Below are 23,245 nucleotides of genomic sequence, written 5' to 3'. Positions count from 1 at the left end.
CTGGAAACCGGGCAGAGAGTCTCAAGCAGGCTGGGGGCTGTTTCCGCCGAGGCAGCCAGGTTCACTCCTTCTGCCCTTTCCTTCAGGATCCTGGCAGCTCCCCATGCAGTTCTTGGAAACCTGGCAATGACCCTGATTCCATCCCCTGCCGCTGCCCCCTTGCTTCCTGGACTGGCTCTGATGTCTGCTGGCGTCATCCCCCAGTGTTAACTCCCAGACATCCTTGATTTCAATCTCATTGACATCAGAGAACATGCTGGCATCCTAGAATCTTTCTAAAGCACACCCTGATCAGGTCAGTCCCCTCCTTGAAGATTTTCACGTGTTCTCAGGTGAAAGCCCAAGTTCATTAGCTTGGCTCAAGGTCCTGGTTTACACCACAGACCTACCTCTTCCCAACTACATGACTTGGGCAAGTTATTAACCTTCTCTATGCCAGAGACTCCTCATCTGCACAATGGGAATAACAAGAGTGCCTATTGCAGGAGGTTCTGGTGGACACAACTTACGTAAAACATGGGGACAGCCCCCGGCACAAAGTAAGCACTCTACATATGTGTGAGCCTTATTGTGATGAACTCTTCAGACGCACCCTTTGCCAGTCCCTCTCACGCAGTGTCTGGTTCCACATGTCCTGAATCACTTGCAGTTTCCCAAATGCCCAGCCTGCACCCTGCTCCCTCTTATCTCTGGGTGTTTTGCATGCATTTCCTGTCCCAGAGAAATGTCCATCCCCACCCCAACCCCCATCCTGGCCCCCAGCTCTTCCTCATTCTTATCTCAGCTGAGATGACACTGCCTCTGGGAAGCCATCCCTGACTACTCTTCAACTCTCTCTATCCCCCATGTGTATTTTTCTGTGTTCCCCTAGAGACCAGGGGCTGTGTGTGGCTCACTGTTATAGGAACGATTACAGTTCCTTGTAGACTAGGTGCTCATTAAACTCTGATTGAATGAATCCATCAGAGTGATTGATTCTAAGGCAGGCCTTAGAACGATGCACGTCTGAAATAAGATGATATAATAAAGTTCCAACCACCTGATTTCAAAGCTGGAGTGACTCTCAAGCTGTTTCTACTATTTTCCACTTGGTGGCACTACTTTACCTGGTAACCAACAACACCCACCAGGCCATCTCAGGATCAGTCTTAAATTGTGGGAGTGTTTCAGGAATTTGTGCCTGGCCTGAAGTGCTAACCCATTATCTATCTGGCTATGACTGAAGAACTGGTGGGTGGTAAAAACAGTGGGGAAGAGCAGGGGAATGGTGGGACAGGAAGTGAGACTGTACCAAGGAGATTCAAGGATCAGGTGGGTCTGTGAGAACCATGGGCATGGCCAGGGGGCTAGCTGAAAATCCAGAATGCCAAACTCAGCTCAGAGGGCAGGGGCGCCATGGAGGCAAAAGAGGGAGAAAGGAGAGGCAAAGAAGGAGATAAGACCCATTTAGCAACCACGGATGAGAAAATGTTCAGAAATTGGGCACCAAATTCCATCCTGGGGTTCAAATCTAAGAGCAGGCAGGGCTGGGGCAGCAAGCCAGGATTCGGTGCAGAAAAGCCAGCCACAGCTGCTTATTAAGGCTCACCAATAACCACTATGAAGACGATTACTTGTAGGATGTTCATTTCACAGTGGAACAGGCATTAGGGTTCCACAGTGTAGGTGCTGGAAATTTTTCTATGCTTTCCTTCAAGTAATAGAGGAGAATTTTGGGTGCTGGCCCTCCACACAAAGCAAGGTGGTTCCTGAGCAGTGCTCCCTGCTCCACGCAGCCACCTTCAGGTATGTGGGGGTCAGAGGTGGCCAAAGTGTGGCCAGCCAGATGGGACTCTGTGTGCAGTTGTGATTTTTGACTGGGTGACCATGGTCATTCTCATGGTCTTCCCTTCTCATGGACATGAAGACTGTACCTTAGCTAATAGGTCATTTCCTAATTATCAAACAGGAGCCTAGAGACTTAATTTTTAAAAAATCCTCACCCAAGTATATGTTTTATTGATTTTAGAGAGGAAGGGAGAGAGAGAGAGAAAGACAGAGACAGAGAGAGAGAGACAGAGAGACACTGATGTGAGAGAGAAACATCCATTGGTTGCCTCTCATACACACCCCAGTCGCGATTGAACCTGCAACGTAGGCATGTGCCCTGACCTGGGATCAAACCTGCAACCTTTTGGTGTTATGGGATGAGGCTTCAACCAACTGAGCCACCAGCCAGGGCTGATGAAAATATTTTTACTTGGATATCTCCTTACTATTAGCCCCAAGAATGCCACTCTTCTGGTTTCATGGTTGATGTTCTCAATTTTATTCAGGATAAACACCCATTCTCTGTTCAGATAAGCATTTGCCAGTGAGAAAGAAGGAAGACTTTTGTGATTTGCATGCTTGCTGCAATGGAGTTCGGTTTAAAACCACTACCTCGGGTTCCACAGGAAGCATAAATCCTCAGCCCCACTGCATACCACAAATAGGTATTGATAGTCTGAAAAGTTCCCCTTGGAAATCTCAAATATGTGGCCCTGTCCTTAGCCAGTGGAAATGTTAATCATAAGAAAAACTAAGAAATGGGCCACTGAGGTATTCCCTCCTTTTATGTTTTGGTTCTTAGTTCTACTTCTGCTTATTAAATGCACCACTGATGTTTGTTTTTCAAATTGTTTGCTGTTGTTTTACAGATACTGTAACAGCAGGTAAGGAGTTTTGTTTTAAAGAGAAAATTTACTTAAAACCCCACTTACCCTAGAAATTTACTTGGTTGAGCTTTCCAAGGACACAGGCCAAAGGACAGGTCAAAGGACAGGCTGGCGGACCTCAGAGTCAAGGGCAGAAGGCTCCTGGAGAAGGCGAGGCACAGAAACTCAAGTGGAACCGTGATCCTTTCTGAAGTGTGATTTACAAGTTGTTATTCTCACAGCCACACAGGGACACTGAAGCAGCATTCACACCATGTGGAAACCACTGAGGCTGTTTGGTTTTTCAGAACAGCTGTCTCTGTGAACTCTTCGTCCCCAAGCTCAACTATTGACTGCCTAAATCCCTTTTTGTCTTTTAAAGCCCTAGCATGAGGATTTGGCAGCTAGAACAAGGTTGAGCACGACTGATACAGGAAATGGCCCGTGGCTGGACTGGCGCCTGCATGCAGCTGAATGGGGACACACACACCCAGAGCTTTAGCAAGGAAGCAGCTGTCACTCAAAACATTCAGTTCAATGTCACCAGCTGTGTGTTTCCTTATTCTAAGTGTCTTGATGGTCTTTGGAAGGTAACAGTAATGGTGGGACACAGTATAACTCTGTCTTGACCTTGTAGTCGGGGTAGTTCTTTAGGAAGGGGGAGGAAATTGGGTAGCAAACTAACATTTGTTTATGTACCCTACACTGTGCTGGGCACTTTATTTATACATATGCTGCAGAGGAGACTGATTAAGACCACTGCCTGCGCAGGCCTGGGCACACCCTTCCCCCGTGCCTCATTTTCCTTCTGTAACAATAACAGTAGTAATAATACTGAGGCCACAGGGTTATGATGAGGATTAAATTAATTATTGTGTGTAAAGCACTTAGACCAGTGCCAGGAACATAGTAAGCGCTGTGTACATGTTTGCCACTATTCTCTTTACTAGTTAATTTTACAGAGCCCTGCTTTTCCTTTTGTGATAGAGGAAACTGAGGCTCAAGGAGATTAAGTCAATTACCGGAGATGGCAGAGCCTGAATCCAAACTCAGATTTATCTGACTGAACTGCTTTCTTCTCAGAGCAGGACGGGGCCTGCTCAACGCTATCGAATTCCCTCTCCTGCTTGCCAGCTCAGGGCTCAGTTTATTAGCTCTTCTTTGTACTGACAAGGGTGAAATCCTATATGACGGAGGTTCTGTCTCTAATCCCCCCATTCCACCCATCCCTGGCAAAAGGCCAGTGGTCAACTGTGTGAGGGTAAGGGGTTGTGGGAGGAGAAACTTCCCTCCTACATCCCCCACCCCCAACCAGAATGGGTTTTTCTGTGTTCCGTTTGCATCCTCTCACAGAAAGCAGGGGACAATGTAACTAAACAAACTATTCTAATGAGGACTCTTATTATAGCCTCGTGGATTTAGGGGGACAGTTGGCTTCCTGGATCAGTGCTGTCCAACAGAAATATAACACCGGTCATATAGATAATGAAAATTTTTCTAAAAGCTATATTAAAAATCAAAAAAGGTGAAATTAACTTTAATCATATTAACCTAATATATCCAAAATATTACTATTTCAACCTGGAATCTATATAAAAACTATTGATGAGATTACCGTTTTAAATCCATTGGGTTTACACATACAGCCCTTGAGCCATATACCATGCAAGTACACCAGGTACCAGACACAAGGATCCGTGTACTCCAAGGGTCTTCTGTACTCATTTAGCGACTATATATACATATAAAACTGTCCCCTGCCCCTTTCTTCTTTCATGGGCAGATATTGTGATGGAAAAAAAAATGGCTGAAGGAGTAAAGTCGCTCCCCCTCCCCCAATCATCCCCTATTAGTTCAGTTTTATCGTGTGGTCAGTAGGGATTGTCAGTAGGGATTTTTCGTGTGGTCACAGAACGTTTGTGCCAATCTGCACCCTTTATACTTCTCACCATGCGGCGTTGGGCGTGATGATTCTAGAAGGATTCAGGCCAATCTTAGACCCTCACAAAATCCTTCCCAGTGTCTTGTGCCCATGGGGACGGTGTGGCCTCTACTGACGACAGCACCCCCCGGAGGGGAGAGTAGCCCGATCTGCCAAGCAGACACCTGGCAGGGCTCAGGTTTCCTGGACCGGATGGCCGGCCGGAGCTCGGAGGCCCGCGCGGCCCTGGCGGGGCACAGGATGCACCGTCGGGCGTGCACATCCCGGGCATCCGCCCGCGCTCGGCCCCGCGGTGCAGCTGCCGCAGATCCGCGGGGGCAGCCTCCTCCTTGGGGCCTGGAAAAGGCACGAATCTCTCCGTCCGGGCCCCGCGTCCTCCCCCTGCGGGGCCGCGGGGCGGAGTTGCCCACCTGTCATCTGAGACGCCCCATGCGGGCTGGGGCGGGGAGAGGGTGGAGAGAGGGTGGGGAGAGGGTGGGGAGTGGGAGGGAGAAAAGGCAGAGGGTGAGGTAGAAAAGGGTGAGGCAGAACGTAGCGAGAGTGAGAGAGGAGGCGAGGAGAAAAGGAAGCTCCTGAAAGCCGCGCGGAGAAAGAGTGAAGAGCAGAAGGAAGACTACAGGGGACCTGAGGCATCCAGAGAGGAGCAGGTAAGGAGAGACAGGTGAACAGGAGGGAAGCGCCGGGCTAGAGTGGGACAAAGGAGAAGAGACAAGAGTGAGTAAAGGGCTGTAGAGAAGTGAGGAGATAAGATGGAAAGGAGCAGAAAGAGTAAGATTCGAGGGTGAGGTGGGGCCGGGGTCCTTCGAGGAGGGGCTGGAGAGAAACTGGGGCCGCCGCGCCTTTAAGGTTGTCAAGGCGACGGCTCTGGCCAGAGCGAGGCGCATTGACGTCAGCAGCCGAGCGCTGATTGGCTGCTTCTGGGCGGTTTCCGGTGGAGCCGCCGCGGAGCCGCTATCGCAGAGTAGGGCTGGGCTAGGAACGAAAGGCTGAGAGAGCTTAGTAAGCCTCAGACTCATATCCGCAGTCCCGTGCCCGCCGCCTCCCATATCCAGGTAGGTGCAGATGACTAGGGGCCTTCGTGCGGCGAGCTTCGCCGCCCCGCTGCCCGTTTGGGGGCGCTGGACCGATCCAAGATGGCGTCACGGGGAGCGACCTGCAGGGGGACGGCCGCACCCCCTGCCCCTCCTCGGCCGGAGCCTCCCGCAAGCCTAACCCAGATTCTGCACCTCCGAGGCCCCTTAGGCCCCAGGAACGGTCGCTCTGGTGCTATGCTTCCCGGCCGTCCCGCCCCCCCACCTCCCGTCCGCGTGCTCCCCCCCACTTCGCGTAGCTGAGGCCCCCGGCCCTGCGCGGCTTTCCCGGCCCTCCGCGGCCAACGCGCCCCCGCCGCCTCCGCCCCGCGCGCCGGGGCCTCCTCGCTCGCCTTCCCTCATTTCCTGAAGGACAACACCTCGAATTTTACCGGCATTGGCCATGGTTTTCTTTGGCGTTTCTGGCTGATCTTGAGACCTAGCAGTTCTTGTTTTCCTCTCTACTGTCTTCTCTTTCTCCTCCAGAAATCGCTTCTCCTTCTTTCCGGGTTTCCCTACCTTCCTCACCACCCTCCACGATTTTAGTCTGGCTCCTAAATCTCCTTTTTCCCCTTTTCACCTCCCTCCCTTTCCCAATTTTTTTTTTCTCCTTCGGAGCCGGCCTGGCCACCAGGGTGGCCTTAACGATTAGGGTAGGATGAAGGATCTGCCTCTCTTCTTCATTTTGTGGCCATGACTGTGGCCTAAGTGAACTGAAGGGCACTCTCCCGTCCTTCCTCTCGAAAATGCGCTGTACCTGTTAACCCCTGCAGATCAGTTCAGGTGTGATGCCAAAACGCTTAACTGCTTGAGAGAGTCCCAAAGGGTTGGTCTTCTCAGCAGAGGAAAGAAAGCTAACACTTTCTCCAGACAACTCCACGGAAGTGATCCTGGCTGGTGGTTGGGGTGGGGGGGCAACCTTAATTAGCAAGAGTCTAAGTGTTTAAAATTAATTTCCTAGCATGTAATCCCTTTGAAACTGAATTTTATCACAACTGAGTTTCCAAACAAAATAATCTGTTTTCTTAGGTGTAGACACAATGCAGTGAAAAATTTTAAAGTATTAAATAATTTTTGGAGGGAGAAGTTACATTGTTGAGCTTTTCAGACTGAGTACAAGTACAGAATCAATCTCAGTATATTCGGTTATTATCAAGGCCATGAAATTCAGAATTCCGGGGTTCACATGGTGACTGCAGTGTCTGCTTTTTGGTCTTTGTAATACATTACTTTATTTCAAACAAAAAGCATTCGTCCCTTAGAGCCCATTCTCCTTAATCTTTGAATTATTTCTCTGGTCAGTTGATACATGTGTTGATATTCCCGAAAAATGTCTGAATGTTTTGAAGTGTAAAAGATCTGATTTATCATTGCTCTTGTGGCCTTCAGTGTTGTTAGAAATGCATAAAATGGTACTGAAGGATAGCATCAGTTCACACGATTGACCCAGAAACATGTCTGGTGTTGTGTAAGTCCGTCCTCAAGTAAATGGCCTTTTTCTTGTAAGTGTGAATTCCCCAAGTAGCAGGATGATGCTTCTGCGGCCTTGAATGTGTGTTGTCTGGGAGCTGCGTACTTCTCAGGGTCTGTTAATTAACCTGCTCTTCATCAACCCTTAGGAAAGTTGCCAAAACAACGTAAGTAATAGTGTAGCACTTGTAGCACTTTAGCCTTTTATTTTAGTATTTCTTTATGCTTTTACATGTGTAGTTTCATTTCAGTAGTTTTGTGTGCATTGTATTTGGAAAAGTCTGGTTAGTGCTGATTTTAGTTGCGGACCTTGCTTTTATCTTCTAATGCTACTTGTTTAGTAATTAGGAATAGAAGGATAACAGTTTATGATTCTGTTGTTAGATTACTAAGCTTTTAATTCCATTCGGTAAGGTTAACTGCCCATTGTTATAGCCCTACTTTACTTCACATCACGGTAGTTTGAATCTCACTAAGTGCAGTGTATCTATTGACTCTATGCAAGTTTAAAACAATGTATTTTAATATTTCCTGTCCAGATTAAGAAAATATTATGACATTTTCCTGTCTAAATCTTTATAGTTTACTTCGTAAGATACATATTTTTTTTCTATTAAGGATTTTCCTTATCAGTGGGTTAAATGTGTTATCATTTAGGGCTAGAATCTGGTAAAAGACTCTGGAATAAAAGATTGCTTTTAAAACTCATCTGGGGTTTCTTTCTTTTATGCTTTAAAATTTTTGATTACACTAGTAGTTGGCTGATCATATCCTTTCCCCCAGTGGTTTGCTGGGTGATATTAGGACTCCCTTGGGGTAGGAGTTCATATAGGGAGTGTCAGATGTTCTTCATTGTGCTTACTTGCTTTGATTTAGAGCCTGCTTGTGTGCCCCTGTAATTCTCTGTCCTATTTACCATTTACACACTTCCCACGTCATTATAATTTTTTTTGCAGGGGGAGAACTGAGTGGAATTCCCTTAAGGGCCTGACTCCTTAGCAGTCCACCTCTGCAGGGGATAGTGGCTCATACTTCCTCCCTGGAGCTGAGGTTACTGCCTTTTGCTGTTACGTCTGCGGAGTCTAGATTCTGTAGCAAGAACTGAATGAAACACTTCTTTGGAAGAATGCTGTTTCTCTACATATCTTCTTATTCCTTAGCCCCTACATCCCTTAAAAAGATCTACTTAGGGAGGGGAAGAAAAAACTCTTGTGAATCAGTCCTAATGAATTTGTTAAGTTTAAAGGCCAGTTTGGCATTTGTTCTCTATGAATAGTTTACATGAGCACATGTGTGTTTTTTTCTTCATAGAGAACGAGAACCATGGCGTCTGGCGGTTCTTCAGCCAGTGAGGAGGAGCGCAGCCTCCGGGAGTGCGAGCTCTACGTGCAGAAGCACAACATTCAGGCCCTGCTGAAGGATTCCATTGTGCAGTTGTGCACTGCTCGGCCTGAGAGACCCATGGCATTCCTCAGGGAATACTTTGAGAGGCTGGAGAAGGTAAAAATAAATGTGGAGAGACGATGAGATGACCCAGACCGTTGTTAAATGTAATGCTATAGAATGTCACTAATTTGTGTCTTTTGGAAGAAAAGGAATTCTGACCAAATGAGAAGTCTACAGTAGAATTTCAAAAAAGAAATGCAGTTAAGGCATTTGTAATTTTTATCAGAAAACAAATCTGTATGCTGTTTACTTGGCAAACAGGGTTTCCAAACTTGTGTTTTAATCAATACATAAAAGTTGCTAAATGAAAAAACGGACTAGATACAGTTGATCAGAAGTAGTGTAGCAATGGTGTGGAATGAGACATTCTGTAGTACTTGAAAGCAGTTAACGTGTTTCTCTTCCTCAGCAAAGCAAGTAAACTTAATAAGCCTTATCCCACCTTTTAAAACCCAGGTAATGAAACATTTCAATTCAGCTTGTGACTGATATAGCAGAACTTCTGAGTTAGCGAAGTCCTTTTTTTGGTAGAATGTATCTCAGATGAATTGACTGTAGAGCAGAGATCAAGGTTGATGGTTGTCAAAATTGTACTTACAGTTTTGGTCAGGGCATGTTTCCTCTTTAAAAACAGTTAAACCAGTTTTTACTCTTTGTTTTTCATCCTCACTGTGTGTATATCAGTGTGACCCCAGCATGTGTATATGTTTTTCTATGGAAAATGGTAATTTTACATGAAAGACTGCTTTAGTTTCCTCAAGAAATGATGAATGAGAAAAGCCTGGATAGCTACATGTTTTGAGTAGTTTGTTTGATTTGCTTCTGTAAATTTGTCAGATAAATTTATAGGTTTTCATATGCATATTGAAGTTTTGATATGGTTCATAATGATTATGAACCAAATAAGAGTCATTGCTTGGGTATATAATCATTATATAATTATGTAATGGAAATATTTATAATATTTCCCATTGATTTGGGCATTTCTTAATGGATATATTAGTGAAAGAATCTGTTTATACTAAGATTTTAAAAATATTCAGGTAATTAGGCACTTTCTACTGTTTTTTTTTGAAAAGCTCTTTGTTAAAATTGGTGTTTAGTACCGTGATTTAGAATAATTAAAAATAACTGTAACAACAAACAACTAGTTCCTATTAATGTAGCCTTGCTGTTTTGGAATTGTAGTAGAAAGTATGGCTTTGTCTTTGTCTAAGCAATGTCCAAATAGTGTTACACTTCCGAGCCAGGCTGCTATGGGTGTTTTGTTCTGAGATAAAGTGCGTTCCTGGAGATCTGGTTCTGAAATGGGTCACTGTAAGGTGATCCCTCTTCTCTTTGGACATCAATAGACACCATCGAACGAGGGGATGAAGTTGGTGAGACATTATGTGTCTTTTTATAGGGAGTGTTGACTATGTGGTGGTGGTTTCAAAGCCTGTACTTACCATAGCACTGATTAAGCACTATCAAGGGGGAAGGCAAGAAATTATTAGTCTTTTTGCAAATGGGATTTTTAGATTTAATGTGTGCTGGCTTCTTTACCTCTCAATGAAGGTCACAGCTTAACAGACTTTTCCTGTCATGCAAGGATCTTTGCTCACTTGCATACATTTCTTTAGCTAGGACTTTAGGTAACTAGATTTTCAATTTTCCAACATGTCATTTGTTCTGTACACTAGGTGTTAGGTTCATATGTCTGAAAACACAGTCGTATTCTTAGGTCATATTCTCCTTCCCTGTGTTAACCAGGGGTCGTATTTCTGGTATCCTCAACTATTCTGTGCACCACAGACTCTCACAGGTGGTCCATGGAAAGCTTCTGTGTTTTACTTCAGACCATAATCTGGAATTCTAGTTCACTTTTATGATCTATTTATTAGAACTTTGCCTATCTGATAGATTAAAGGAATTTTAATAGCTATAACCATTGAGTGTTTTCTGTGTGACAGGCACCATGTGAGGCACACAGCACACACACATTTATTCTTTGAAATGTGTGCGGTAGGTGATTATTACCATTTTACAGAGGTAGCAGATAAAATTAAGAATGATAAAGTAACATGGCTCTGATCATATAGTGTAATAGTTTTTGTTGCAGCAGCATATAACCCTCACATTTCAGTGACTTAATACAAAAGGCCTTCCTTAGGTCTCAGTCATATGCAGCTCTTCTGGGCTCAGCACATCCTGTCCTGACTCCACATGTCTTGTTCTGGGGCTGAGTGCAAGGGGCAGCCACATTATTGGAGCATGCTGTTCTCAAGGCAGAGAGGAGCGGAAGCTCAGGGGGGCAGAGCCAAACCATATAAGCGGACATGGTATGGAATGTCCACTTAACGTTGCATGGTCAAAGCAAGTGTAAGGTCAAGCCCCAAGTTGGGGGTGGCAACTTTACTTACAGGGAAGAACGGACTGGTAGGGGCAAGGAGGGAACAAATAATTGTGAAAATATTAAGTGGTCGGGACAGAATCTGAATATAAAACAGTAGAACATAATGGGGAGGGGGTTTTGGGAGTGTCGTTTTAATATGTGAAAGAATGAAGAGAGACGAGACTAACAGAATGACAACAGTAAAAAGGAGGATATAGAAATGTGTCATAATACATAATTAGAAATCGATCTTGATAATGGGTCTGAGTCATCACAATTAAGATTATATCTGATTGCTGTTAAAGATAAGAATCCATAAAAAACTGTTAAAATCAAAATGCTTTTGGTTCTTCAAAATTATCTTAAAAATTAAATTAGAATACAGTTCCAAATGAGATGCTATTTGTGAAAGTCCAGTGACAAATTCGGGGGGTGGAATTTGTGTTTTCATTTATTGCTCTTACAAATGAAACTCTGGGGAGACTTGAGTTTTACAGTCCGTGTTAATGTGGAATAGGAAGACCTTACCGCTTATTGCAGTTACAAGAATGAAAATGAAGTGAGTTTTCTAGAATGTATTTTTAGGAAATGGGTTACTCATTTGCACATGGTTCATAATTTACAAAAGGGTGTAACAATGAAAAGTCTCCTCCATTGTCTTCCTTGAATGCAGCCAGCCACTGGTCTATAGGCATGTGGGTGTTTACAGACAAACTCATATTTAAAAGCTTTTTATTTTCTGATGTGTGTGTGGCATTTCATTGCATTAGATACACTATAATTTATTTCAAATCATTCCGTTAATGACCATTTTGCTTGTTCCCAGTGTTTTATTGCACTACTAAAAACAGTGATACAATGAATAACTTTGTATATATGTCATTTCACATATATGGATATTTTAAAGTAAATTTCTAGAAATAGAATGACTGGATTATTTGGTCAAGAAGTAAATACATTTATAATCAAATATACATATGTATTAAATCTACTTTTGTTATATGTTTTCCTGATTGTTTTCTTAATTGAAAATTAGAAAATCCAGAGAAATGAAAAAAATAAAGCAGGCCTCATCCTTCCAAAAAAGAAAAAAACAAAAATCAGTCATAATTGTGCTGATAGAGATTAACACTATTAATACCTTGATGGTTATTATTCTGGACTTTTTTTGCTGTGTGTATGTAGTTCTTTTATTCGTCTTGATGCCAAAACGAGGGCTGAGTACCACGCAAGAGAAAAAACAGGCATCTCCTTAATTTCATTTTTATTAAAAAAGTTTGAAATAGTAAATGCTAATAAGTTCATTTTGAATTTGAAAGATGGTTTTGGAAAAATAATGGCAAATGAGTTAAATGAGAAATAGGGGATAATACTTCTTTTTTTATTCTTATTTTATATCTGTCATATAAACTCATTCTTTGCTGCAGACCTGAGCAATTTCTTTTTAAGGCTCTAGATTTGATAAATAAGAATGTTAAGGGATGAAAATGGAGACAGCTGTACTTGAACGACAACAACAAAAGAATGTTAAATAGTTCATATTAGTTTTCATATGAATTAATTGAACAGAAAGTTTTTAAAAGCAGGTAAACTTTTAAAAATTTAACTCCATGTGTAAACATTGAGAATTTTTGTAACTCTGCTTGCAGAAGTCCCGTTATATCTGATCTAGTTTAAATTATTGGTTACTGTCACATCATTTCATTATTTGTTTTATTTTCTGAGACTCCAACTAGAAATGAATTCCATGGGCTCAGGATTCTCCCCTATTGGTTTTTGTATTTCCCTTGCCTGACGTAGACTTGGCATGCAGATCTTGAGAATGCTTATGGAATGAATGAAGTAACCCAGTAATCTAGGTACTCTGGATAGCTTTGCTATGCTGGAGTCCATTTTTGGGAGGAAGGAGGGTCTCCTGCTATCTGCAACAGCTACAAAAACACCAATTCCCTAGGAGTTTGTTTTGCAGCTCTTTACCATTGCCTGCATTACGAATCCTTGTTGTCAATGTTACCATGACTACCTTAATTTTTTACTTGCATGTTATGTGTCCTCGTACTAATGGCTTTTGTTCATTAATAAGTATGGCGTCTATTATCATCTGAGAAACAGGCCTTTCAGAATATTTCTTTTCAAACTCCACTCCATTTTTTCCCATTTGGAATTGACTTTTCCCCTTTGGGTAAGACGAAGAGATTTGAAATGACTTACCATTGAAATATGAGAATACCAAGTTCACATCCTGAAAGGTCTCATTTTGTAAATGTGTACTTTTTTTCAGGAGGAGGCTAAACAGATTCAGAATCTGCAGAAAGCAAGCACTCGTGGAGATTCCAGGGAGGATGAAATCTCTCCTCCACCCCCCAATCCAGTGGTTAAAGGCCGCAGGCGACGAGGTGCTATCAGCGCTGAAGTCTACACTGAGGAAGATGCTGCGTCATATGTTAGAAAGGTCATTTTGGTGTTTAAACGTTTGGGGCAGTGTTTTTGGGATCCACATGGTAGTTCTCTAGTTTCCTTTGATGAATGCATGCATGGTTTCGAATAGTAAAACATAAACTTGATAGGTCGTACACCATCCTGTGTGGTTCTTGGGTACTGTGATACCACGCCACCAGAGAAAATAACTGAGAGAGATTGTAAAACAGTGAATAACTGCATTTTGGGAGTCTTTCTTTTCCATGCTGTTTTGCAGTAGTAGGAGGCAGTATTCCTTTTTCTCTTGAATAAATGGTTTCAATTTTTTGACATCCTGTAATTCATGTTGTGGCTTTTTAACCTTTTATCCCATATATAAGCTTTATCCTAACTGGCTGTTCCTTAGAACCTGCCTGCCATTTTGAGTTATGCCATTAGCTTGAAGTGGGAAGAGAATTGTCCTGACTAGAGGCTGTGGAACTAATAGTACCTCATCACAGTTAAAAAAAATGGCTATCAAAAATGTCCAGTTTTATATTAGAATAATGACCTTGGTCAAGGTGATTTTGGTTTATTTATTTGTAGACCGGGAATCAAATACCATCCTTTAAATACCAGCCCACAGGTCTGGCGGTAGGCAAGGGGATTAATTAGTTGATATTTGTTGAGTACTTTATTGGATCAAAAGTAGTATGTGTGTGTTATATTGAAAATATTTAATTCAAGGTAGTCGTTTAAATATCATAATGTAGCTTTTCATTTAATTGCATGCAGGTTGCAAACATGAAATGTTATTTGACTTTCTATTCTTGTCTAGGTTATACCAAAAGATTATAAGACAATGGCTGCTTTAGCCAAGGCCATTGAAAAGAATGTGCTGTTTTCACACCTTGATGATAATGAGAGAAGGTAGGTACAGGTTCTTTGTCATACTGTCTTCCTGTATAGCTGTGGTCCCAGACTAGTCTTATCATTGTTGCACATTTTAAGGCTCATTATTCACCTGATGACAATCCCTGCTGAAAATCTAGGAGCTTGAATTTTAAGGTTAATGTTTGAAGTCCATAGAAGAGGCACATGAAATGTAACACGAGGCCTTCTGTCTCTTGCAGTGATATTTTTGATGCCATGTTTCCGGCTTCCTTTATTGCTGGAGAGACTGTCATTCAGCAAGGTAAGGGCTGCTGCTCTTGTGGCTTGTAGTATTATTCTGGGAGAGGAGACAAGACAGGAGGGTTTTTAAAAATGGAAGTTTGTTTTCCTCTTTCAGCCTGCCAGTTTGTGTTGTACTGCGGAATTTTTCTATTTTTAAAACTAAAATTGTCTGAGCCAAAAGACACACTTTCTCAAGGGACTAATATTTCCCTACCAAATACAATTTTGTTTATAGTAACTGTTAAAGGAAATTCTTGCATTTTTATTTGAATGTTGAATGGAATTTTAGAATCATATATCTTATATATTCTTTATATTATTATTAACCACTTACAAAGGAAATAAGCAAAACTCTATTTTCTTTATCATGTAGCTCATCTATTTATGAGGTTTTATACCTTCTAGTGATTCTTAATGTTTTTGCCTATGAGTACTAACACAGATCTAATCTTTTGGGTCTGCTCCCCAGCCCCCCCTTTTTGCCTTTGTTATATACTCTTGATATTTTCATGGGTCTTTATTACCCATATTATTTTCCCATTTGGGATAATCAGATATTTTGTTAGTTATAATTTGGGTTGGTTCTTATTTTGTTGTTATAGGTGATAGGCAGTTAATATTTTTATACACATACATGGCTGCTTTTTAAGTTACTTTTTAGAGATCTTTTTTCTTCATGAGGTGACTGAAAATTTGACCAGTTTTATGATTTTAAAAATATTGCTGGAGTTTTTTTTCCTGAAAGATTGTGTTAATTTATAACATATTCTCTTTTTCATAGCATCACTATAACATAAGTTTATTATTTGTATCAGTTGGATAGGTTTTTTTTCTTTTGTGTTTCTTTAATTTGTAAAATGCTTCTAACTTTTTTGCTCTCCCCTCCTTCAGGTGATGAAGGGGATAACTTCTATGTGGTTGATCAAGGAGAGATGGATGTAAGATTTAATAAGAGCAAAAATATGTTGATAATCTTAAAAGTCAATGTATTGATATTTATTGCCTTTAAGTTTCTGAAGGGCTACTATAGCCCTTGTATGTCAGATTTCATCAATACCTTTTGCCAAATATTTTAATGATACAGAAAAACTTTTTAAAGGTAATTTCTTTAGGTAGGAAAGAGTTCAGAACCTGCATGGAGCAGCGGTTAAGGCGTGTGTGCATGTGCTGTCGAGGGAGAGGAGTGGGGGAGGCTCTAGGTGCAGGCATCAGGGAACTGGTGCAGCTTTCTCGATTCTCGTAAGTTTTGCTTACAGATGAAGTGGGGATATTAATGGCATTGTTCTCAGGGTTATCAGACAGTTCTGTGCCTTACGCTAGTAAATCGCTTATTAATTAGCACAGTGCTCAGCCCAGTGCTCTGTAAGCATATGTGGTTTTTACCAATGCTTGGTCCACCTTTTTGTCCTGATCTGTCAGTACAGAGTAACTTTGTCCTGTCAGGTGATTAAGCCAGGTAAATCACAGACCTTCTGAATTTATTGAACTCATTGTCAGAAGTACTTTGCTTTGTACTGAAAATGTAGTATATAATATTTTAAAACAAAGTTCAGGGTTCTGACCCCTGAAAAAGATTTGTGGGTTTTTAATACTTAGGTGTTTATGTATGTAGAAGAAAATAATTCTTTGTCATTTGTATTTTAGGTCTATGTTAACAATGAATGGGCAACCAGTGTTGGGGAAGGAGGGAGCTTTGGAGAACTTGCTTTGATTTATGGAACACCTAGAGCAGCCACTGTCAAAGCTAAGACAAATGTGAAATTGTGGGGTATTGACCGAGACAGCTATAGAAGAATCCTTATGGTAAGACCATGGTTTTTGGAGTGTGATTTGGACTCCCTGTCTATGCCACTAGTATTTAAATTAAATAATATCACCAAAGTAAAACAAGAATTACTTTTAATGATTAAATGCTTTGCATTAAGCTCAGTTTAGCATTATTCATTGTACCATTTGAGACAGTGATCTTTTAAAACAAAAGTTGGGCCAGGACTAACATGGAAGACAAATGTGGTGTATACAATAATGGTCTGCTCACGTCTGGAACTCTCTCCATTTGCTGATTACAGACAGTCTCATAAGTGCTGCTTCTAAGTGCAAAAAGTTATTTAAGGCCATTAAGAAGTAATCAGCTTCCCTTAACTGAAAGTGGGTTATTGGTGTAATGCAAATGTCACCTTTCCTTTCGCTGAAGGAACAAACAAAATAGTAAAACCATTGGGACATTCTGCTGATATAGTCAGACTTTTGGGAACTTTGCAACAAATTTATCAGGTAGCTCTAGATGTTTAAGTCCCAGCTGATGGCATTAGTCATCTTGAATGGTTTTCTAAATTTGTGTGGTACCCATCTGGCTATTTGAGAATATGCAGTTAGATGTACTTTGAAAATTTTCTGTATTTGGGGATGGATATATATGTGCATCAATATTTATAAATATATAAATTGCCAAGGTAATTTATTGTGTAAGGATTTTTTATTAGTAGAGGATGATGTGGTCCCCTTTTTCTGCCAGACAGATGTATTGAACAAAATTTGCGGATAAGACAGCTTGGTAAAGCTTGGTGCTGTGGCACTTTTTTTTGGAAGGGAGGGTCTATAAGTGGTAGCAGTTTTTTTTTTTTTTTTAATTTGTGGAAGATTGGGGTAATGTAGAAGGACCCCGAACTGGAAATACATTCAGCTATAGCCATATATATTTATTTTATTTTTATTTAAAAAAAATTTTTTTTGAGAACTGATTATTTACTTTTTTTGCATCTCACTAATTGGTGGTGTGAGGAACTGTCTTTGGCCATGTACTTAGGGTCCCTTTTAGGAGGAAGTTGCTGAGAGCTTTTTATTGAGCTAACAGAGGGGCTTACCATCTTTACCATGGAGAAAAATAATCATGTATCAGGAAGCAGCAGCAACAAGCTATGGTTTCTCTTTTAATTTACTCAAAACTTATTACTCCACAGAATTATGTGATAATTACACATTTTTTTGACTCACAATGTATAACTCTTTTTTAAATAGGGAAGCACTCTGAGAAAGCGGAAGATGTATGAAGAGTTTCTTAGTAAAGTCTCTATTCTAGGTGAGTTTTGGAAGATTGCATGGAGAATTATTAAGCTGAAGTGTTAGCAGTACTTAAGCAGAATCTAGTGTATTTCATAAAAAGTACACTAGTTATAAATTCTTTTTTCACTAATAATGTAAAACTCATGGAATATAGAGTTAAAAATTTGATTAAGTTAGAAGTAATTTTAAAGTATTTTTAATTTGCTAGTATATGACAAACCTCTTGATTAAAAATGATTGGACCTGAGAAAAGCTTTCTGGAATTTTGTGCTACTCGTTTCTCCTGGAGAGACAAAGGCTAAAAGTGTCGTCCTTCTGAGTATGGACATTTACAGTCATTCCTCCTGTCACTTCTGTTTCTGGTGCTCTATCTGTGAGATTTTTGGTTAAGGAAAGTGAGTATTTCCAATAATGTATTTCCTCTGTAGAGAGATTAGGTGTCATTTGCTGGCTTTTTCTGAAAACAATGCTATAAGTTCTGTTGAAATTTTGGGGATAGTCTCTGTATTGCTAGAACCTGTTCTTCATTGAGGGAGGGGATAGTGATTTTTATGAGGTAGAATGTCTTCTGCCATTGTTTTGTTACAGTGAATTGATTTTATTCCCCCTGTTAATTGTCCTTTCTCTGAAATGGTTACATTTGCTTAGTGTCTTGAGTGTTAACTTTTGTTCCCAAAGGCCAAACTATTTTTTAGTTCTTGTTGGTTTGATAAATTAATTCAACTGAAGATTTAGATAGATAAATTATTTCTCTGAACCTCTGGAATAATATGGTTGGTGACACTGCTACGTCTGGGTTCTGTAATTGCAGGTTGAATTTACACTGAAGGCAGTCTAGGAATACTTAGTGACTCTGTTTCTGTATTCCTTTATCATTGGGCGTGGTTAGTTTAAATCTGCCTGGCCATGGGGGCTGCTGAAGTCAGGGTCTGAGGGTTGTCCGTTAGTAATAGGGTCTTGCTGAGACCAGAGGTCATTGAAGACAGGCACCATTTCCCACCTGAGACACTACCAGAGTACTGAATGGACATGGCTGTATGGTTGATTCTCTTTATACTTTTTGTTTTGCCAGTTTTAGCAATACCAAATAATGCGGAGAAATTCTTTTGATTCTTGCCTTTCAGAGTCTCTGGACAAATGGGAACGTCTCACAGTAGCTGATGCATTGGAACCAGTCCAGTTTGAAGATGGGCAAAAGATTGTGGTGCAAGGAGAACCAGGGGATGAGTTCTTTATTATTTTGGAGGTAAAGAACTCTGCATTTGACACTTTTTAAGAAGTCATGCACCGTAAGAGAAAAAGGGATTAATTCTGATGTACACCCGTAGATTTAAAGAATATCTGACAATTTTATTTAAAAATTACCTTTCACTTTGAAATGCTGCTGTTTGGTTCTCTGTCAGGCCAACACATTTTAATTAGTTTGAGTCAGAATTCTGGAACAGGCTATTCATAAAGAGCGAGCCAGAATCTGACCTACTGAAATTAATCATCCTCGTGCAAGCTAAACAAACTATGGCATAACAGACTGTAATGATTCTGCATCATCTTTGTTAAAATCATGTGCTTGGGCCATTTGGCAACCAAGGCTCAAAGGCAAGGATTTAAATTTTAAAAGTTACTATGTTTTATATCTTCACAGTCTGTGCAAATGTATAGCAGATACTCTTGACTGACAAGTAGATCCAGAAAGTGAATTTTCTATGACTGTGGCTCAGTAGATGCTAATTGATATTATTTAACCCAGGGGCAGGGTGGGGGAAATCAAAGGACTCTTTCTGTGAAGGGCCAGCTGGTCAGCAGTTGACCAGCTTGTGAGCCCTAGAGTTTCTGTCGAGAAGACTCAACTCTGTTGCCATTGTGCAAACACTTCGGTAGACACTGTAAAGGGATTGGTGAGTTGTTCTTATGAATTTACCCATAAAAATGGGTAGCAAGCTTGGACCCCGCCTCCTCTAGTTTGCTGATCCGTCTGAATCCTTCAGGTACAAGTACCAAGCACCTTAGCTTGATGTGACAGCCCCCTAGCAGAGGCTGCTGAGTAAAGAGGAATTAAGCTCATGCAGTTACTCTCAGCAGTCCACTTTTACCCTGTGAACACAGGGGATGTGAAATAACTGTGGAATCCTTGTTTTCCCAAAGTAGCTAAATTGTATAACATATTAAAATGCCACTGGTGATTTTATTCTAGGGGACAGCTGCTGTGCTACAACGTAGGTCAGAAAATGAAGAGTTTGTTGAAGTGGGAAGATTGGGGCCTTCTGACTATTTTGGTATGTAGATTTCCTCAGAATGAATATGTAGTTTAAGTCATCTTTCAGTGTGATACCGCAGTACCATAATTTGTCTTCTCTTCAATTTTATTTTTTAATTGCAATCTTTACCTTTTATAGAACTAGTGTGAAATTTTGACCTTTACTGAGTTAATAATTTAAGTTGGTGATTGTCTCATCTATCAGTTGGTTTATTTAAGCACAGGTGTGATGTGGCCTGTACTGAATTATTAAGAGAAATACGTATTTCTTTTCTCTTTCTCAGGAGTGAGGCTGTAAGGAAATGTTTCCCATAGAAGTGAGCCCCCTCTCACGCCCCTCTTTCTCCCTTCTCCAGGCGAGATAGCTCTGCTGATGAATCGTCCCCGTGCAGCCACGGTGGTGGCTCGTGGCCCTCTGAAGTGCGTTAAGCTGGACCGACCTCGATTTGAACGTGTTCTTGGCCCGTGCTCAGACATCCTCAAACGAAACATCCAGCAGTACAACAGTTTCGTGTCACTGTCTGTCTGAAATCTGCCACCTGTGCCTCCCTTTTCTCTTCTTCCCAGTCCGTGCTTCACTCTTGCAGACTGCTTTATTTTCCCTATTTGCAGCACTATGTGGCCACTGGCATCGCAGCTTCTTGTCTGTTTGTATTAAAAGTTGCTTTTATTGCACTGTTTTTAATTTGGAGCATTAACTGAATGCTCAGACGCAGTTAAATAAATAGAGAGTTCTTCGGAGACTTCGCTGTTACTGCTTCTCTCTGTGCAGTGTTAGTGTTCAGCCTGGGCAGTGTGTGCTGTGCCGTTTGGTGAGGGCAGATCCCGGCACCAAATGCATTACCATGGAGTAAGGGTGTAACAGTGCGAGATTTTTTAAGTGATATGATTTTCCAGTTATCATAAATATATTTTACACTGTGGTCATATATGCCATACTTGATAGAATACATGATTTCTCATTAAGCTCTAAGGTTTAGGAAAAACGGATATAGAATAACTTTAGAAAGCTATCTGCCTGTATTTAAACTAGATTAAGGGTGGAAAAATGCCCATTTTTGCTAATGATCAGATGGATATGATCTGTTACTTTTTTTCCTCTTTAACCAGATTTTTGTTTGTTAAGCTAATTTGCCTGGTATTGGTTATATCTTGTTTCTGCTCCAGTTCTGAAATCCATTTAGGGGTGGCTATCTATAGCTGCCTTTTAAGTTTGAAACGGAATCATAGGCTGCAAATATTGATTATGATTTAACTACATCTGCCTCAGCTCACAAATTCTGATTAGACCGTCATTTATCCAGCTAGTGCCAAATACTGATCATCAGATGCTGAATTGAGAATAAAAATTTAAGGTCTACACTCTTGGTTGTTAACTTGGAGCTTTTGGTCAGTGTCCACCTTTCTGTGGACTCCAGGACAGTCTCCTGTGTGCATTCAGCACTGACTCCAGGAGGCTGGATTTGCCGGCAGCAGACAGACTGTATGGAACAGACATCAGGAAAAGGGAGGTGCTGTTGCTAAAGGGAGAAATGCCGGGTGGACAGAGTTCATCGCTGGGGACTCTGCTCCACTAAATTCACTGGGGCAGGGGATTTGGGAAGAAGTTTCCTACTTTGGTTTGACCTTTCCCCCCGCTTTTTTTGCATCAGCTAGAATTTATGGTGGGTTGGGGGTGGGGTAGAATGTGTCTGTGTTGTTTCAAATTGGTCTAAAAGGCCACTCTGCTGAAAAGTTCTGCTTTCCTCTCTAGCATTTATTTCTCTGGCAGGCATTTTGTTTTTCTAAAGTAAGCTTCTGTTCTGAGTCTTAACTGTATCTCAGTATTTTCCAGCCTTATCAACCTTATGTGTTACATTATTCCATGTGCACCAATGATACCCAACAGTTTATTTTTATTATGTTACTTTTTTAAACAAAATATCACAGTTCTGTAATGTAGGCACTTTTATTTTCATTGTGATTTCTGTGTAATGTAGGGCTGTAGTTGGGAGTGACTTGCAAGCATTTTTCCGTTTACGCACCTGGCTCTGATTACTAATCCCTTCTCCTACCCTTTCCCAGGTTATTTAAATTGGCCATGGTAGATTTTTTTCCATAGATTTGAACAGTTTTTTGGGTTGTTACTACTAAGTTTGGAGTATAAATCTGGGAAAGAGGTTTTATCTACATCTTAGTGTGGGAGAGAAAGCCACCTTATTACACATTTTTTATGTTTAAAAATAATCTGTATTAAATGACAGTTTTCTGATCTATACTTTATGTTTAGCTACCTTTTTATATTTAACAAATTAAAAATAAAAGTTATATTCCTGTTAGCATAAAGCTTGATTTGATCTTTGTTTAATGCCAAAACTGTACTTAAGTGAGTTATTTAGAATGCCATAACTTGCGGTTTCATATATGTACATAATCATGTTCATGTATATTTAGATACAAACAATGCTTCCTAAATGAGTTTTGCTCTTAGGTCATTTGGCTTGCTGTTTACTCCCTTTTGTAGTTTTTAATCTACGAAATTTTAAGGCTAAATTTAAAAATTATCACATTTAAAGCTTTATCTTTGTGCAATCTGATTATATGTGAGATATCACTATTGGCATAATTTGTCTTAGTTGATAATCAGGACTTTAGAAGTCATCATTTCTGGGCTTGCTAAGTGAATTTCTCAGATCTGTTGTTCTAGAAAGTATAGGTGGCCAAAGGACCATTTTGTATTGTTGCCTGGTTACTAGTCTGATTATTCTGTGCGTGCTAACATACTCTATTCTTTTTGTTATAGATTGTCTTAATGGTAGGTCAAGTAATAAAAAAGATTAAATAATTTAAATTCTTAAATGAATTGGTTTTTATTTCCTTTCTCCTTTTCTTCTCCCTCCACCTCTCCCCTTGGGATCTGCCAATCTGGTGGGCAAGAATGAAAATCAAAAGATTTTGAAATTCAAAGTGAATTTTGGGGTTCATGTTTTAAAAAGAGTCAGTCATGTGTTTGTTTACAGTGACTTTCAAGTTGGTTTGTCCAAGACTGAACCTGAAAACCTTGCTTGAAGTGGAACTGAGGAGTCACAGCAGATCTGTCTGTTCCCATAGCGGTGGGAGGGAGAAATCAACTCAAAATATGTGGATTTCCTTTTTATTGAAGACTGGTTCTCTGGCTTTGGAACTTTCCCAGGCTTAATGGGGAAACATTATTTCTGGGTCAGCATACTCTAGTTTAAATTTAATAGTCCCTTAGATATGTAGGTGTGTTTATATATTTTACATATATAACATCTTATTCCTGACGTCTGTTCCACAGATTTCTGGGGAGTCAGATGATTAAGTTGTACTCACTAGTGTATTAATTTCTTTACATCCAATGAGTTGGAGATACGCTGT

General features: G+C 40.8%; 1 protein-coding gene across 3 annotated transcripts; it reads left to right on the top strand.

The window, feature by feature from the left end:
• Positions 1–5,109: 5,109 nt before the first annotated feature.
• Positions 5,110–22,705, top strand: PRKAR1A (protein kinase cAMP-dependent type I regulatory subunit alpha). Of its 3 annotated transcripts, none has more exons than XM_045836578.1 (11): positions 5,110–5,264; positions 8,469–8,657; positions 13,259–13,429; positions 14,213–14,304; positions 14,508–14,569; positions 15,442–15,488; positions 16,195–16,353; positions 17,569–17,629; positions 18,738–18,859; positions 19,805–19,886; positions 20,224–22,705. In XM_045836578.1, the coding sequence occupies exons 2-11, from the start codon at positions 8,481–8,483 to the stop codon at positions 20,394–20,396; spliced, it is 1,146 nt and encodes a 381-aa protein (XP_045692534.1). In that variant the 5' UTR covers positions 5,110–5,264; positions 8,469–8,480; the 3' UTR covers positions 20,397–22,705. The 3 variants fall into 3 exon arrangements, with proteins under 3 accessions (XP_045692534.1, XP_045692533.1, XP_045692535.1); XM_045836577.1 differs by lacking the exon at positions 5,110–5,264 and adding an exon at positions 5,534–5,669; XM_045836579.1 differs by lacking the exon at positions 5,110–5,264 and adding an exon at positions 8,110–8,207.
• The last annotated feature ends 540 nt before the right edge of the window (positions 22,706–23,245 follow it).

This window comes from Phyllostomus hastatus, unplaced genomic scaffold (genome assembly GCF_019186645.2).
Source record: "Phyllostomus hastatus isolate PE091 unplaced genomic scaffold, TTU_PhHast_1.1 phas_contig_210, whole genome shotgun sequence".
Lineage (NCBI taxonomy): Eukaryota > Metazoa > Chordata > Mammalia > Chiroptera > Phyllostomidae > Phyllostomus > Phyllostomus hastatus.
Note: the sequence above shows the minus strand (reverse complement) of the source record. Positions and strands in the feature narration are given on the sequence as shown.

Excerpts from the sequence above, each read along its gene's own strand:
- PRKAR1A (XM_045836578.1), top strand. The coding sequence starts at position 8,481 with ATGGCGTCTGGCGGTTCTTCAGCCAGTGAGGAGGAGCGCAGCCTCCGG. Across the intron at positions 16,354-17,568 it reads GCTATAGAAGAATCCTTATG|GGAAGCACTCTGAGAAAGCG; the intron begins GTAAGACCATGG and ends TTTTTTAAATAG. Across the intron at positions 17,630-18,737 it reads TAGTAAAGTCTCTATTCTAG|AGTCTCTGGACAAATGGGAA; the intron begins GTGAGTTTTGGA and ends CTTGCCTTTCAG.